An 18505-nucleotide genomic window follows, 5' to 3' on the forward strand; every position below is an offset into this window, starting at 1 on the left:
ACAAGAAATTATCATGGCAATGGCTCTTGATGTCTTCCACTTTTTGTCCATCTCCTCCTGTTGATGAAATTCGAATCAGAGATATTCACACTAAATGCTTAAGATGCAACCACAAAAGATAACTTAAAAAAACCATCAGCCAAAGATGCAACTCTAAGATGCTATGTAAACACACAAATTCATGATTCTGTTGCTCATATCGTATATCCTATTTTTACAATTACGTTGTCCAAAAATAGCTATCCCTCAAAAACCTCAGAAACTATTGATGCAATAGTACTATTTTGCGTCGTCAAACTACTGTTTTGATAACCTATCTCAAAAGAACAAATCGCTCAACAAGAGCAAATAATGATGGAAACATCGAAGTAATATCTACCTGGAGTTTTTTTGCAAGGTCCACATGACTCGGCATTACAACAACTCTGACCGCTGCTTTAGCATTGCTGAGCCTCTGAGTTACCTCAGCCTGCAAATTGAGAGGCAATATTAAGAACACTAGAAACTTTTTGAGGACAGTACATTTTGTGAAGGTATTGCTAAAAGCTCTTATGGCCAATAAAATTAAAAAATGCAAACATACAGAAGATCAACATGTTGAACAATGATAACAACAATAAAGAATGTAAACATTGAAAAGCATCATCACGAAAGAGTCGCAAAGCTTTGAATAGTACAATAATCATATCAAGATCATAAAAGTCAGAAAAAGCTGAAAGGTTTTGATGCCTCATTTTTTTCAGAAAGAAATTTCCTAAGGCTTGAGCGCAAAATCTTGGAGTTAGAGGAAGAAGTAGCACATCTGCGCAATTTGGCCGAGCTATCCATTTCTCTCGGAACCAATTTTGGGGAAAATATAGACAACCCTCCTCTCACTAACCAAACAACCTTACCAAACAATCCTCTACCCAACATAACCTGACTTGATCCCACTCATCCCAATATCTTCCCACCTCACACCCAAAATATCCAAATATCCAAATATCCAAATACCCAAATACCCAAATCCCACTTTACCAATACCACCAGCAACATAAGGCAAGCCTTCCAAAAGCAATGCCAAACTATAATATACAAACCCTCATATGCCCCTGGAAATCACAACCTTAACGTCATATATGTGGAAACTGCTCCCCTAACAAATGACTACCACGAATCAAAATCTTTTCAAAAGGACATTCTGATAAAAGCCCTGACCGAGAGATTGGATAATTTGGCCAACAGAGTGCAACATGTAGAAGGAAGTAAGAGGTTGGGAGGACTAAGCTATGAGGATTTGTGCATGCACCCCGAATTACCGAAAGGGTACAAACTCCCAAAGTTTGAAATGTTCAATGGTTTTGGAGACCCCAAAGCCCACCTGAGAATGTATTGTGACAAGCTCGTAGGGGTGGAACGGGACCAGAAGATAAAAATGAAGCTATTTATGATAAGTCTCACTGGGAAGCTCTATCATGGTATATCGAACAAGACCTCACAAATGGGTCGAATGGATGGATATGGCCACAGACTTCATGAATAGGTTCGAATTTAATGTAGAAAATGTGCCCGATTGGTTCTACATCCAAATCCTGAAGAAAAAGCCTAGTGAATCCTTCAGGGATTATGCCATAAGATGGAGGTCTGAGGCAGTTAGGGCCAGACCTCCTATGGAGAAATCTCAGATGAAAGATTACTTCATCCGCGCCCAAGAGCCACAATACTATGACAGGGACAAAGACTTCACCTTTTCAATTATAGAGAAAAATAATTAGTTCTATAGAAGAACATAAAAAGGAAGAGAAGTTACAAATTTTTTAGAGATATCATGAATTTTGAGTGAATAAAAGTTAGAAGTTTAACCCATTTGGCTAATCCATATTTTACCCATATTTTACTTTATACATGTAAAAAATCACCTACCCAACCCATTAAAATATGAGCGGGTTACCAAAATATAGGCTCATTCTGCCATCACTATGCACCACCATCAAAACCTCCAGATACACGGCCTAATCCAGTCTTTTTCTTCTTCGACGAAGTTTTTGAATAATTTCGGCAAGGTTTATGACAATCGAATGGTGAGAAAATTAAAGGGAAAAGGTTGGATACGGTGGTGGATGATGGAGGAGGTGTTGGAAGGAAAGAGAAGGAAGAAGAAGAAGAAATTAAAAAAGAAAAGAAAATGTACAATATTGAAAACTTTTCACGAGCTCAAAACCAGTGTATCGCACGCAATATGCCAACCCAGCAAAAAATGTCAAAATGACACAATAGGTGACATGAGGAGTCTAAAATGAACAAAGTCTAGTTAAAGTGTCTAAATAAAAATTGGTGCCAACTTTAGGTGGCCACCGATGAGTTTGACTTTAGTATTTTATGTGCAAATGCTCAAGCAAACTCAAGGACCACTTTCTATTACATCGCAAGGTGGCAACATGGTTTTGGTAGATGATATTTAGTTAGTTTGATGTACAGTGAATGATTTCAGATTGTCAGGTCTAAGGGAAGAGAGATGTTGCAGATTGTCAGGTGAAGGGAAGAACTACACAGTTGGGCCTATGGAAGGAGGAAGAGAAGACCAAGAACATTATTCATTTATTTTTTTGATCAAGTAACCAGGAGCATATAATTGTTCCCCACTACTTCTTCTTATGTGGGTCTTCTTGCAAAGAGAGGAATAGAAAAACATTTGATTGTGCAAAAGAACAATATTGTACATATGGGGAATATCCTTGTATTTCTCTACCTAAACTTTCTTGTATACAAGAGATTTCCGTAATTAATGATACGATATTTACCGTATGAAAAAATCGTCAACGAGAAACCACCACTATATTTTGACATGGTTAGATAGATAGAAGCACATGCATTTACATCCTAAATGAGCTCAACGAGGTAGTTGAGCATCACATCTCTAATCTCAATGAACATTTTTGACAAGTTCCAATTTCTTAATGATTAACCAAAGGGTTCTTTTTGGCAAAATCGTACGCACATAAATTATGGCCTTTTATAACTCTGTCGTAGAAAGTTTCTTTAATGACTTATAACATAAAAGTAGTTCACATTTTTCTAAATTCCATCCCAATAATATACCCTTGCTCTTCCCCCACCTCCCGACCCCCCCCCCCCCCCCCCCCAAAAAAAAGAACTTTCAACAAGCCAAAAGAAAAAGAGGTACTGAGATTTGTTGGAATTTAAGCCCAAAGCACAAATAAGCCCCAGGTATTGACCAAAAAAAGGAGAAAATGAAGAAAGAAAAAAAGATACATATGATTCTAAGAGTTTTTGTTTTTTTGTTTTTTTGACATTGTATATGATTCTAAGAATAACAACTATTCTAAGAATAACAACTATAGCATAAAGATGATTATATAGACAAAAGGAATTGAAAAAATTAGAACTGTATTGCAGCTATCATTTGGATGAGATACACTCTTTAGCACCTTGCTGCATGAATTGGTGCTCACGGGAAAAGCGCAAAGTTTGTTTTGCACCTAACTTCAGTGGTTAAAGAAGTCTACAATGAATGTTCAATAACACTTTCTACACCTCTACATGTTTGACATTCTACTCTTTCCATTTTGTCTTCCTATTAAACTTTCAAATCAGTTAACAGCCAATTTTTATGAAGAATAGACATATAACACCCGACACTAGACATCATATTTGAGTCACTTCAGATCTGGACCAACTCAGTCCAGAGTGTGAGGCCTTAGTGACTTGCTCACTAGCCATATTAAGGCTAAGGATGAAGAACGAGCTTGAATGAATATAATCACTTTAGGAATAATATGGCAAAAGTTCAATAAGCAAACTTGATTAGTAAGAGGCCGAGTTTTTTCTGCAAAAGAGGAATTCTTCAATGGCAATGGACAGTAGTATTAAAGCTCTTATTCAGGCTTCCCACAAACAGAACCAAAATACATGATCCTGATTAGTCAATTGAGAGCTCATTCCACCAAAATTGCGAGGAAATAAAGAGTGTTTTTGGGAAAAAGGCATGACTCAATCCTATGTGCTAGAAAAGAGTGCTAAGATGAAAATAACAAAGACACTTAGAAAAAGTCATTGGTAGAGATATTTTGATGCAGGCATACCATGCATGAGTCACAAACTCGAACTGGTTGGGCATCTTCATCTGCAGTCAAAGCAGTTCTACCTTGAGTACATTTGTCACAGAAAATATCCCCACAATTTCTGCAGTGGTGCTGTAACAAATTTATACAAACATGCAATATAAGATACAAATGAGACATTTAAACCACATAAAACAGTTAGAATAAATGCTTACCCTTTGTACAAAAGCATTAAAATTCGTCCCACAAGCAGTGCACTTTCGAATTGCTTCATCGGGAACCTGTATGAGAAAAAACGAAGATAGTAGAAAATAGATGAGTTGCCAAACTTATATCCTTGCACAAGTTTCATTCAGAAGAAATAGAAGAAAATACTGCAATAAGTAGGGAAATAGATAGTCGTTAGATTATAATCTAACCCAGTGATCTTTCTATTTATTTATTGGCCTCATCAACTTCATCCAATCAAAACCTTTCTTCTTCTCAGCAGCTAACTCAGATCCCCAGCCTGAGTACATGATTATTACTAGTTTGAGAAGAAATATTAGTAAAATAACGAAGATACGTACCTAATATACGGTTGATAGCAAGAAAAGGATAAAAAAAGACCAATATCAAGGTTTCAAAATCATGATTGTATTTACATGATAAGCCAACAAGATAAGAAAACCAACTAAAATTAACACAAATAGTTAAACTATTTAAGCTTAATGATTGTATATAGTGGTTGTTTGATAGAAGATTATGAATCAACCATAAAGCTTATAAAATATCAGTAAGGTGGGCAAGTGGCAACCAGAAATATAATTTTTTTTTTGAAATTGGTAACTTTTTATATTCCTCAGCATTAAGGGCTATGCTGGCCACCTCCAAAAAAAAGACTGTTACAACAAAAGGAAAAGACTAAAAAGAAATACTTACAGAGATCCTATGAAGTCCACTAATTGGAACTCCTCTTTTATATCCTGTTCTTTACACCAAAAACTAATTGCAACCAGAAATATAATTGTAACCTTTAGAAGAAAAAGTGGCTACTAGCTATATATATATTTAGTTATAACTGAATTTCTTTTGTGCACCCACGGGTGTGGCCTAGTGGTCAATGAAGTGGTTGAGAACCATGAGATCTTAGGTTCAGATCCTAGTGGAGACAAAAAATCACTAGGTGATTCTTCCCATATGTCCTAAGCCTTTGTGAACAGAGTTACATGGTACTTGTTGCTAGTGGGAGGTGCCAAGTATTCTGTGGAATTAGTTAAAGTGTGCAAAAGCTGGCCAGAACAATGCAGTCATAAAAAAAATAACTGAATTCTTCTGATTAAAACCCTGGTGGAGAAACATTAGATTTCTGTACAGAGTAAACACCTCCATAGCTCGTCTAATTCAACATGTGAGATAGTGAAAGCATACCCACGGGCGGGGGGAGGGGGGGATTCATCTGAATCTAGGATAACAATGAGTCAGGGATGAGGTGTACATGGAAACATCCACAAACCAACCACTCATATAAACCCTCCACCTACATCCTCCATATATAATGATATCATCACCGACCTCCTACTCGAACTCATCACTAATTAACATTCAATAAACTAATATAAAACTTGATACTTTGACATATGTTAGAATCCTAGGAATATTCTATAGCATATGTAAATATAGTAGGTAGCTTGATTTCCTCCTAGATTTACTCTGGCTTGATTTGATATTGATTTGTTTGATTATGTATTGATTTTCTTCCCTTTTTAGGACCTGTATACTTAGCTATTTAAACCCCAGTAACTTGTGGCCCCCAAAGGCCTAGCTCAAGTGGCAAAAGGTGGAGGATTTGTGGCTTAGGTCGTAGGTTCAATCCCCACACCATGCAAAGCGAAGCCCAATATTTAAGTGGAGAAAGGTAGAGGGGCAGGTCCATTATCCACCAAGTTTAGAAGGCTATGACTGGTCCAAAGGACGGGTCATAAACGAATTTCTTCATTATCAAAAAAAAAAAACCCAAGTAGCTTGTGGGAATAATTGAGCTGAGTTTTCTCTCAAACTCTCATCTTCTCGCATAGTATCAGAGCAGAGCCCATCTCGCCCAATGTTGGGAACCCCAAAATCAAAATTGCCCACGCACCAGATGATGCTAAGCACGGGGCGTGAGGTGAGGTGTTAAAGAATGACAACAGTCCCTCATTGGTGGTTAATGAGATGGGTGGACTCCTTAAGTCCTTATAAGGCTTGGACAATCCCCCTCCCTTTGGCATAGCTTTTGGAGTGTGAGTTAGGCAGACCTAATTTAACTACATATGTGTAATTCAAAAAAATACAAAAAATCACACATTTCAAGGAAGATATGCCAGAACAAGAAAAAATCTTCCTCCCTTTGAGCTAGCTTGCAGTGTGTAAGTTAGGTTTAAGACCTAATTTAACAACATATGTGTAATTCAAAAAAATCCAAAAAATCACACATTTCAAGAAAGTTATGCCAGAACAAGAAAACTAACAGCTATGTTCACACAAAAATAGAGTTACAAATATCTTTGTCAATATGGATGTAAATATATTACATAAACAAGAAAAAATGGGTCATGTGGGTTGCTTTCCTATATAACAGTGACCCCGTCTACCACCTACTGGTCTGACAAGAGGCAGGTATTAGTTATTAGCTAAGTTGGTTAACATTTCCATCCCACATCAAACACTTCTATCCTTAGTAAGTCACAGAGAAGTGAGTGCTTCAAATAATGATGCACAAAGTGATCCCGGAAAGAAGTGGTTAGTTCTTTGAATCCCAACTTTGAGGAGTTAAATCAGTGTCATCATATTGTATCCTAGATGTTGGATTGGTTATATTGGTTGCATTTGATAAGGCCTTGGTCTCTGGGAACAAATGAATTAAAAAAGGCATACACAGAGATGCAAACAATTTCAAATACTGATTGCTTAACCTGAATACTTGTTGTTGTCACTGCATCAAGAATATTATTTGTGGTATAGCTATTTGATTTCAGCCTAATACGTTTAGCTTCATTGTCGACAGAAGTTTTAGCCCAAAATGCAAATATATATGAATCCAACACCTGACAAAAAAAATAATAAGAATTAATTTAATTCACAAATATAGATGTCTATCAAAATTAATAAGCTCAACACAACAAACTTACCTCCAATTTTGTCACGTTCTCGAGTGAATATATCCTCAGGGTTCTGCTAGTCGCAGGCTCAAGTATGCGAATCCCATCTAGACCAATCTAAAAAAAAAAAAAATCTCAATCAAAACTCATAAACAACAAGTAGGAGTAATTGCCAAATGGTATACATAACATCAATAAGCAGGCAAACTGAAAACTACAAGGCGTTAAGTTAGGCCTTTATGCCTGATTCAAGACTCAAAGACATCAACAACTCTAACCTGACAGAGCACATCCATGTCACTCTGACCAATGCCTTCTGATAAAAGCTTGACCCGAAACTTCAGAACACCACCTGTGGCATCTTGTTGGTCCTCAACCTTAGGTGTTGCTTTTACAATTTCAGGAGTATTCACAGGTCGATGCTGTTGTTGCTCCCTCCCACTCTCACTATTAACATTGATAGGTCTTTCATAATCATCAAACATCAAACCCGCACTTGACTGTGATTGATTTCCACTATATAACTCCTCTTTTTTCCCATTATACTTGTAAACACCACTCTCATACAACCCTTGGTCTCCATATGAACCATAATTTGAGTTATTCTCAAACGAATTACCATAATTAGTCCCTGCGGAGACACCAAATGGCGTTAATGAATAAGGAGCAGATGAAATCACTGAATTATAATTAGGTGGATTTGGTGTGTGATAATTAGCACCAGGGGCAGCATAATCATAACTCACAGGTGTCTGATTTTGATCATAAGGGTAATAGTTGGGCTGCGGAGCCTCAAGGTGGGGGAAATCGTACGACGATTAAGAGCTGGGGTTTGAAGGGAACGGTGCAGGTAGATTATGGGCATGATCGGCAGAGGGCTGAGAATAAGGCAGATAAGTGGATGCGTAATTGGAGCAATCGTCAGAAGCAACCGGCGGGGCAGAGGCGTATTGGCTAGGGAGGGGAGCCGGATTGTAAGGTTGATCGGCATGAGTAGAGCTAAGGTTAGGGTTTTGCAAGGGAGGCTGGTAATGTTGGTAATAAGTAGAGCTAGGATCGTTGTGTTGCATATCGGAATATTTATAATTGATCGGAGAAAAGAAAGATTTGAACGGCCGGCGATTGGCTGATCGTTTGAATTGGTTTTGAGAAAAAGATAAGGATTTGAGATGTCGATTATTGCAATTATGGAGTTGTGATACTCTGAAGGATTTGGGTATGGAAGAATGTACAAGAAAAGGAAAGGAAAGTTCCGTTAACAGTCAGGAAGAGAGGAATTCGAAAAAAACTTGTTAATGAACGATCCGTACCCGTCAATGGAATATGGATATCTTCATAAATAGATACAAGTTGGACCGGGTATAGAAAAAGAGAAGGCGCAGGCCCATTTATATAGGCTAAGATAGACCTATTGCCCATTGCCACGTTGGGTGCCAATTAGGGGTGTAAAAAATGAATCCAAACATAGGTAACCCGCCTAATCTGTCCAAAATTTTAAGGGTTGGGCTCAAGATAATTTGAATTAGGTTCAATCTCAACCAATTCAAACCTAACCCATTTTAAGAGAATTCTCAATTAACCTCAATTCAATCTCCAATTTCAACTCGTTTTAAAACTTTTTACTAAGATATGTTTATATATTAAAGATATGAATTATTATCTATTTAACATCTAATAGGATTTATCAATCCATTTGTTACTTTTTTAAAAAAAATCTTGCACTGAAATTCAAATTGTGATTATAAAAGTTAAATATCACTATGTTAAAATTATTGAGATTAATCGGGTCAAATTGGGCGGATCAAGACCCAACCCGTTTTTTAACCCATTTGAACCCAACTCATTTGAGCCCAAAGTAAACTTGGGCGGGTCAAGACCCAGCCCGATTTTTATTTCAACCCATTTTAATATTTCATATTTCAATCCAACCCGCCCATTTGACACCCCTAGTGCCAATTGTTCCACATAAATCCGGGGAAATGTCATCACATAGCCACTTTTAGTTGTTGTTAGCTTGTGAGAGGAGAAATCCACAATTTACATCTTCTGAACGTGTGAATCAACACAAAGGTGTATCTAGGATTTCGATATAATGAGTGCACTATTGTGAAAAGATGATCTAAGATACAAATTTTTTGATTGGTTTGACATTTAGATTCTTACCATCGAAAAGACTTAAAATTTTATAATAATAGGTCCAAAATTAAAACGCTAAAACTGTTACTAATAACCACTTAGATAGGCGTTCAATTTTTTTTAAAAAGAAAAATAAAACAAGATAGATATAAAATTCAGATTTCTAACCTCACCTTAAGAGATGCACCCGATCATCATTATATTATATGATACTTCGAATATGAATTCACACATCTATATTTTAAAAAAAATTAAAAATATTATAGCACTATTATATATAATTTCGAAAGGGATAAGGGTCTGAAAAATACCCCAACTTTGGTCGAATTTGTTGTTGCGATACTAAACTTTCATAAGGACCTATTACCTCCCTAAACTATTTAATACCGTATTTTTTACCCCCTGAACTATTTAATAGTGTTTTTTAAATGTATATATGTGCCCACATGGACACATTACTATTTATTATTTTGCATTATTTTTTATGTCCGCGAGGGCAAATATATATGTTTAAAATACGGTATTAAATAGTCTAGGATTCTCATGAAAGTTTAGTATCGCAATAACAAATCCGACCAAAGTTGAGGTATTTTTCAAACCCTTATCCCATTTCGAAATGAAGCATGAATTCACATGAACTTGGTGACCTCCGCATACGCCCCTGTCAACACCCACTTCATACAATATATATTTGTTAAAATTATTATCTTTAAATCTTGATGGAACATTTTTATTGTACAAAATATCAGATGCGAGCCTCCTTTCCAACTGCTCTATCTATTTAACCAATACTTAGCCAAAAACTTTTTAAAAAGTGAATATATATTGCTTCCTGACTTCACTTTTCTTCTTCATCCTCTTCTTTTGTCGTCTTGTTAACATGTTTTTCTTACATTTCTTAGTAGCTAAGTTAAGGTAGAGGCTTAGAGCGACGAATCAAATAAAAAAGGACGTGTAGAATTACTCTTTGTTATTCTCATAATTTGCTCGAGTTTTATCATAATTAGTTGGAATTTCTTGTAAATTTTGTTTGGTAGCTTTTATTCCCAATTATTTTTTGTTATATGTAGTCCAAGTACAATATACGATGTATATGAATTACGATAAATGTTGATACATATCATTTGTTTTGATCCGTTTATCTTTTACTCTTTCTTTTGGGTTGATCCGTATCTAGTTTTTTTTTTCTATTAAGGGGACCAGGAATAAAAACTAAAGTAGATTCAACTTTAGGGACCTAGTTAAAGATTCTTGGCTTTAGAAGTGGTATGCATGCTAGAAACTGTTTGTAGGATACAGTCAAAATGAGAGGAGTGCTTAGTACATGATAAATTACATGTAAATCCTACTGTTTGACTAAATTAGATTTCATATAAATTGAATTTCAATTATTTGTGGAAACTGAACCTATGAAACTTGTGAAAGTGGGTGAACCTCTTGCCCCTTCTTATTGCTATTTGTGACGTCGAATGCTTAAGTACGATCAGCAGTTTGGAGAAAATTGCGGAAAATCGAACAATTATAAAGGGTTTCTGTTCACCCAAAAATTGACAGAATCCAATTCTGATGCAAAAATTCAAATTAAAAAATGAAATCGAAAAGATACAAAATCAAAAAATATCACTAAAGGTGGGTTGTACAACGTTCCCTTCTTTTTATGATATTTTTCCATTTTTATAACGGATTAATTCAATGAATTAGAACAAATCAACTGATTGATGAAATAAGCAACTAAAAAAGCTAGTGGATTGACGAATCGTTGCTTTACACAAATAGCTAATTTACTTGAGTTGTAAGCTAACCAGCTTTTGTCCAGGAAGCACAACAAAAGAATAGTAATAGGCAGAAGCAACGGTAAGAAAGCCTATCTCAAGTGAAATAAATAACAATAGCATTCAGTTGTCTTCACAACGGGGAAACAACCCTGCGTATTCAAGTAATTAATTATGGTTTTGATATAGAAGGGAGAAAACTAAATCAAGTAAATCCCTTCAATTTGCTAAGATTGTTTGATGTGACATAGTAATTATCTTTTAGAACGGTAATCAAGTGATAACACCCCACCGTTCCTTAATTAAAAGGGTGATTAGGTGCCGCTACGAGATGGAGATACATCATTAATTATCTCTGGAACGATGATTAAGTGTCTGCCACTATATGACATTTGGCTAAAATTATACTATGATCCAGTCTATTTGACCAGTTGCAAATGTTATACCAGCTGGACCCATTTTCTTCATTTGTTTTTTTCTAACAACACTAGGTATCTTAAAATTATTGGTCCATATAGTACGATTTTGCTAGACGAGGAGATCTAAGAAGCCTTACAACATCATTTAATTTATATGGTCTAGACAAAATTACGTGATTTTAAGTAAAAAATGGTTGGAGTGGACGGAGTCAGAGGTTATTAAGACTGCGATGACGTTTGATTTTCATCATTAACCGCGTAAATGACATAAACACCTTTTTATGGGGGGGCCTTGCAAACTTGCAATAAGAGGATAAGGCTAAGATTCCCACTAGATGAACCCAGAATTGCCACATATAGTTCCGCCTGGCATCACCCGTGGCTTATTTGTACAAGCTGCACGTACAAATCAACTATTGATAAGCTGCTTCCCCAAGCTACTAATTATATATATATATATATATTCTTACACCGTCTTGGTTACTGTCTATATACTAGCTAGTATTATTTTGTCATGTTGCCAAAACTAATTAAGAGTACGTAGTCGGTACTTGCTGATTTGTGCACAACGAGAATGGGTTTTCTAGATCATCTTTCTGAGCTCTGTGAATTTCATCGAGGCACCAGCAGAAGGAAGCTCAGTAAACTTAGGAGAAATCAACTTGAGGTATATATGCTCCCTAGCTAATTACGTGCATGCTTCAATTTTAGACTATTATTACTAATAACCTACTTGAACGAGCTTCAATTTTTTTTTAAAAAAATTAAATCAAATGCTTATTTTGAGATTATCAAGTCTTTTTGAAAAAAATTAGTGCTTTTAGATAATAACAAAAGTTGTATAATTTGATTAATTTCTTCTCTGTAGGTACGTACTCTTTTTTATTCTGAAAAAGTTTGCACTACCTTACTTCTTCTTCATACGTACTTCTGAAAATTTGTCCAAGCATAAATTGTTGTTCCATAATATTGACAAATCAAATATATTTTTAAAATTGATTAGTCGAACACAATTGTTGTTTTTGTCTTCCGACAGAGTATAGCTAAGCCAAACATGTTGTATATGTCTTACTTCTTTCTGATATTAAATGTGTAGACAGTTGAAATAAGAGTGAAAATGGACTGCGAAGGGTGCGAAAGGAGGGTGAGGAAGTCGGTAGAAGGGATGCGAGGGGTGACGAAAGTAGAAGTGGAGCCAAAGAAGCACAAGCTGACAGTTATTGGTTATGTTGATCCAGATAAAGTATTGCGACGAGTAAGACATCGTACGGGAAAGAAGGCTGAATTTTGGCCATACGTTCCTTACGATCTGGTGGATCATCCTTACGTGCGGGGCGTGTATGATAAGAAGGCTCCGGCAGGATACGTCCGCAACGTCTATGATAACCCGCAGGCTTCAAACCTGGCGAGGGCGAGTTCTACTGAAGTCAACTATATTACTGCCTTTAGTGATGAAAATCCTCAAGCGTGCATGATTATGTGAAAGAGATCAGTTGAGCAAAAGGAGGTAAAAAAGCTAGCGATTATATACTTTCTTACCCTAGTCTGTAGAGTAGGGACTTTATGGATTTTAAGCCCCGCAGCTGCAAGTGATGCGTGCAATAAATTAACTAGTCGATGCAACTTGTTTGGTTGTTAATTAAGGTTTACTTATTTTGTAGTGTGTTAAATATTATGCCAGTTGTATATATCAGTCTGATTTCATGTGTATTGATATTAATTTCACTGTTTTTTTTTACTCAAATTATGTGTACACATGTAACGAATATTATTCTTAGATAATAGGGACTTGATCAGTCTTCATTAATGTTGAACGGCTTGAAAGGACATGTATATAAGTAGTGCAAATTATTAATTATCAAATATATCATGTGATCTAATTTATATATTTGATTTCCTTTTTCATGCAAATAACTAAATTGGATTTAAATATTTTTTCATTTTATTTAAATATATAGCGTAAAAGAACTTCCTTCTAGTTTCATTACCTATTTGAAATTTAATTACGAAATGAGACCTAAAACATAGCTTTCTTAATGATGTACGAATAAAAATGAGGAAGTAAGTGATATTATGCTTTATTAATTCACAATACTGAAGAAAAACATTTATAGAACAAAAGATTATAACTAGAGGGATTGGGGTTGCATAAATATTAGGAGTGTACATATTTTTAAGTGTTTAAAATTTCACAAGACCAAGGGAAGAAAATACATTCAACATGTGCAAATTAAAAGTGATGAAGTTACAACTTATTTTTCTATTCTATCTTTATTGGACATTATAATCTTTACGTATTAATTATATGATTTCTATCCAATGGCATATACCTTATGAGAAGACGTATTTTGTTTGCATCTCTGAGTCCTGACCATCGTCATTCAAAAAATGAGAAGACGTTTGACAATTTCGCCAGTCACTCATTTTCGTAGTTTCAATATAGTTGACTTATATGTCAAAGTTTCTTTAATTTCTAAATATTCACATTCAATCGAACATACAAATGTTACGGAGGAAACACTGCTAGGACAATCTAATATAATATTTTCTGTTTTGCAAATTTTAATAATTTTTATTTTAGGAAGTAGTTGTAATAGTTTATCCTACTTTGATTTTAAGGTTATTTCTTAAAAAATACTATAGCATTAAAATAAAGGAATTCCTCACTGAAAAATGTCCAGTAGCTATTCCTACATATATATTTTGATTGAATTGATGACAAAAGAAAAAAGAAAAAAATAACACTAATATTTTTATATGGAAAATTTTGGAAATTTCCTTTTATTTTCATTAAGAATCTATATTCACCGTGTATTTTTCAAGTGAACTCGTTCGATAAAAAATAAATGAAAAAGATTGTTTTAAAATATAATTTTTTCATTTATTTGCAATGATAAAAATATTTATTTCAAGTATGTATATATTTTGATTGAATTGATGAAAACAAAAACTAACACTAATATTTTTATATGAAAAAAATTGGAAATTTCCGACTATTTTCATTAAGAATCTATATTCACTTTTTTCAAGTGAACTCATTTGATGAAAAATAAATTAAAAAATTATGTTTTAAAATGACAAGTATATATTTTGATTGAATTGATAAAAAAAAAAATAACACTCATATTTTTATGAGCAACTTTCACATATAGCAAACACAAAATTCATATTTGTATGCTATAACAAAGTTTGCATAATTGCGCTCCACAGCAAACATAAATATGTATATGTTTGCATAAATATTTCGCTATACATATACAAAAGAAAGCAGTTGTATAATCTGTTTTGGTATACATATACAAAAAGATCAATTGTATAAAGTGAGAAAGGTGAGTGAGTGAGCGAGATTCGAGAGAGTGGCGAGCGAGATCTGGGAGAGGGGAGAGAGGGGAACGAAAATATATGTATATATACAATTTTCTCTCGCTTTATACAAACACAAACGCATTTTATACAATCTGCATTTTTTGTATAAAGTGAGAGAGGCGAGATCTGGGAGAGGGGAACGAATATATATGTATATATACAATTTTCTCTCACTTTACACTAACACAAACACACTTTATACACTTGTGTTTGTATAAAAAACGAGAGAGGCGAGGGAGAGAACGAGAGTGGCGAGCGAGATTCACCAGGAGAGAGGTGAAATAACAACAGTTTGCTATGAGGTACAATTAAATCAAACTATATTTATAGTATTTAATTTGAATTAATAGTTTGCTATTATATACAATTTTCCCAATTTTTATATGGAAAAATTAGAAAATTTCCTACTATTTTCATTAAGAATCTATATCCACCCTATATTTTTCAACTGAACTCGTTCAATGAAAAATAAATGAAAAAATTATGTTTTAAAATATAAGTTCACTTATTTGCAATGATAAAAAAATTTGTTTCAAGTAGTGTGTATTTCGATCTTCTTTTATTTCTGAACTGTATCGACCCTTCTCCATATTTAAGAAAAAAAAAAGTAAAAAATTAATAACTACTCCAATGAAATAAGGAGGAAATTTCAAAAATAGCTAAGACTATAAATATAATCAGGCAAAATAGTTATAGTTTGGTTAATTACGAATTGTAGCTACATGTTAGATCAGGGGAGAGAGGTGAGCGAGATCAAGAGAGGGAAAAGAGAGGTGAGAGAGTAGAGAAAGACGAATTGTGCTTGTATATCTGTTAGATAATTATATATACATAACTAGTATGTATATGTATCAATGATTGCATTTGTATATCTAATGAATAATTATATACATGTAATTAGTATCTATACGTATTAACGGAATACAATTTATATAAAGAATAAATAGTTTTATCAGCGAATACAATCATATCAAGTTTAACATTTGTAAATATATACTTGATTTGTATTAATGATGTATCAATGAATACATGTGCATTTGTATTTTGTATCACTGAAAAGGATCTATAAATTGACACTTATCATAACTAGTAAAAATTCCTAACATAATTATTAATAGAGCAGTCAAAACGGGCTTAGCCCATGGGGCGGCCTGACCAAACCCGTTATTGGGGTGGGGTTGGGATAGAATTTTTCAAGCCCGTTTAAAACTATGGCTTATAAGCCCTTGGCCCTTGAGGCTTGATCGGGGCCGGGTCGGGGTCGGTCCATAGGCCAAAACTTTTTATTTAAAGGTAACTTACAATAATCTAACTAGTATATAATCTAATTACTTAAATACACACTATGTTTTAATATTATGAATCATACCAGATTTTGGTACGTCTAGATACATGTATCTCAGAATATATGAACTCAAAATTAGGTTAATTTGTTCTAGATACACTCTATCCAAGTAGATTCGCATGTATCTTGGATACATAGACAAATCTCGCGCCCTCGCTTCCCTCTCATCTTGCTTATCACTCTCTTATCTCGCTCGCGTTTCTGGTATGCGAGATACATGCTAATTACACTAGATTTTTCGTTAGTGTTATTGAAACAACACCATTGTTTGCCATATTTGATTTGAAAATCTTCTCATTTTCTTGAGGTTATAGAATTATAATTTTGAAATGAAAAAATAAAAAAAGAAGGGCTAGCCCGCCCCAGCCCTTGGCCCTTCTGGGGTTGGGTTGGGTTGAGCATTTTCAGGCCCTTCCAAATGAAGGGACGACCCGTCCTAGCCCTTCAAATCCCTTGTCCCGCAAGGCTTGAGCCCGGTGGGGCTGGGCCAACCCTTTTTGACAGCTCTAGTTATTAATAACATCTACACTTTAAAATAATTATTAAAAATGTCAAAATGTCAATAATTTAGCAAATAAATGTATCTTATTATAATTCATTTACCTTTCTTTTATTTCTCAAATTGGGTCCACTTTTGACTCATTTACGGATGAAAGGAAAAAAATAAAAGACCCCATTACCCACTTTTCTCTGTCTAATTTTTTTACCCAAATTCTATCCTATTTTTTTTCCTCTCTCAAGATTTCTTGCATTATTCTATATCCTCAAGTAACTTAAACCTTGCTTTTTTAAAAATCAAAATCCTCCATTTTACTAAGAAATTTTAGAAATAATTCAAAAGACTTTCAACCTTTGTCGAAGTATTGAGATACAAAAGTATTTTGTATGTTTTGTATATCGGATCTGGATCTGGAAGAAGTACCAGGTGAAGAAGTGTCATTTTTGAAGTGTCAATACTTGGATAAATCATTCAATTGTATTGAATTGAATCTCGAAGAAGTGTCAGGTGAAGAAGTGTCATTTTCGAATGCCAATATTTGGATAAATCATTCAAAAGTATTGAATTGTTTGATTTTTTTTGTAAGTTGGATGCTTGGAATACAAAATAATTTAGAATCCTATTTAGTAGATATTCTATAAATTAGACATTGAATATAATATATTTTTGAAATACATAACAGATAAAAAAATTTACATTTTTGGTCATGAAATACAATTTTTTTTAAATACAAATTTTGATTGTTACTATGATTGTAAATTTATATGTTTTGATGACTAGAAGTACAATTTTTTTGGAATTTTAAGAAAAAACATACGTTTTTGAAAAATATACAAACCAATGTCATATCCTTTTTGAATGAACACAAGTTTTTACACAAGTATATGGATACAAATATGCTTCTTTAATAATTACAAATCCATTTGGTATACCTATTGGAATGAATACAAAATTAATAAAGAAATACAAATGTCATTATACAAACCCAAACACGAAAACCATAATGAATGCAAATACACATATCATACATATTGGAATGAATACAATCAATTACTTTTGAAATTGTAACTTATGAGAATTTTAAGAGATATGTTCCTTTATTAAAAATATTTTCTCCCATGATTTTCTCATTTTTGTTATTAAATAATTGTATTCTTTTAAATCGAACAAATAAAAAAAATACATAGATCAGAAGAATAACAAACTAAAATATTGACATTTTTAATAAATATTGAAAATGTTGACAAGAGGTCTTTTAAATACTAAAATATTGATATTTTGAAATTTTTTCCGTATAATTGATTGTTATTATTTTGTATTTGTATTTGAGAGAGAGGAGGCAAAGATATGCAAATGGAGAGAGGAGAGAGAAAATAATTACAAAATCTTCACTATAGCAGTGTATTATAAATGTATATTACAAATTTTCTTATTATTATACCCCTACAATTAATATGATCTTTTTGAAGTTTAAATAAATTGAAGATGTAAAGTTTCTTTTTCAAGAAACTAATTTATATGATAAAAGGGTAAAATAGTAAAATTAATTAATTTATTAATTATTTCTTAATTACCTCGTGTAAAATAGAAAACGATCTAATGTGAGAGGGAGAGTAATATATATAAAGAAAAGGGATAAGGGGCTGAAAAATATCCCAATTTAAGTCGCATTTGCTATTGTGATTCTAGTAAGGTAATAGGTCTTTATAAAAGTTTAGTATCGCAACAGCAAATTCGATCAAAATGGAGATATTTTTCAGATCATTATACCTAAAGAAAAGTAAATTT

The 18505-nt window shown here is 33.8% G+C and overlaps 1 protein-coding gene and 1 pseudogene across 1 annotated transcript; one reads left to right on the top strand and one right to left on the bottom strand.

The window, feature by feature from the left end:
- Nucleotides 1-3: 3 nt before the first annotated feature.
- On the bottom strand, nt 4-7998 carry LOC125821920 (protein FREE1-like; annotated as a pseudogene).
- A 4010-nt stretch (nt 7999-12008) lies between these two features.
- LOC125822325 (heavy metal-associated isoprenylated plant protein 26) lies at nt 12009-13314 on the top strand. Its single transcript, XM_049501720.1, has 2 exons — nt 12009-12174; nt 12604-13314. The coding sequence occupies exons 1-2, from the start codon at nt 12082-12084 to the stop codon at nt 12988-12990; spliced, it is 480 nt and encodes a 159-aa protein (XP_049357677.1). The 5' UTR covers nt 12009-12081; the 3' UTR covers nt 12991-13314.
- Nucleotides 13315-18505: the final 5191 nt, after the last annotated feature.

The sequence above is a fragment of the Solanum verrucosum genome, unplaced genomic scaffold, assembly GCF_900185275.1.
Source record: "Solanum verrucosum unplaced genomic scaffold, falcon-dt-bn FXZP01000103.1, whole genome shotgun sequence".
NCBI classification, from domain to species: Eukaryota; Viridiplantae; Streptophyta; class Magnoliopsida; order Solanales; family Solanaceae; genus Solanum; species Solanum verrucosum.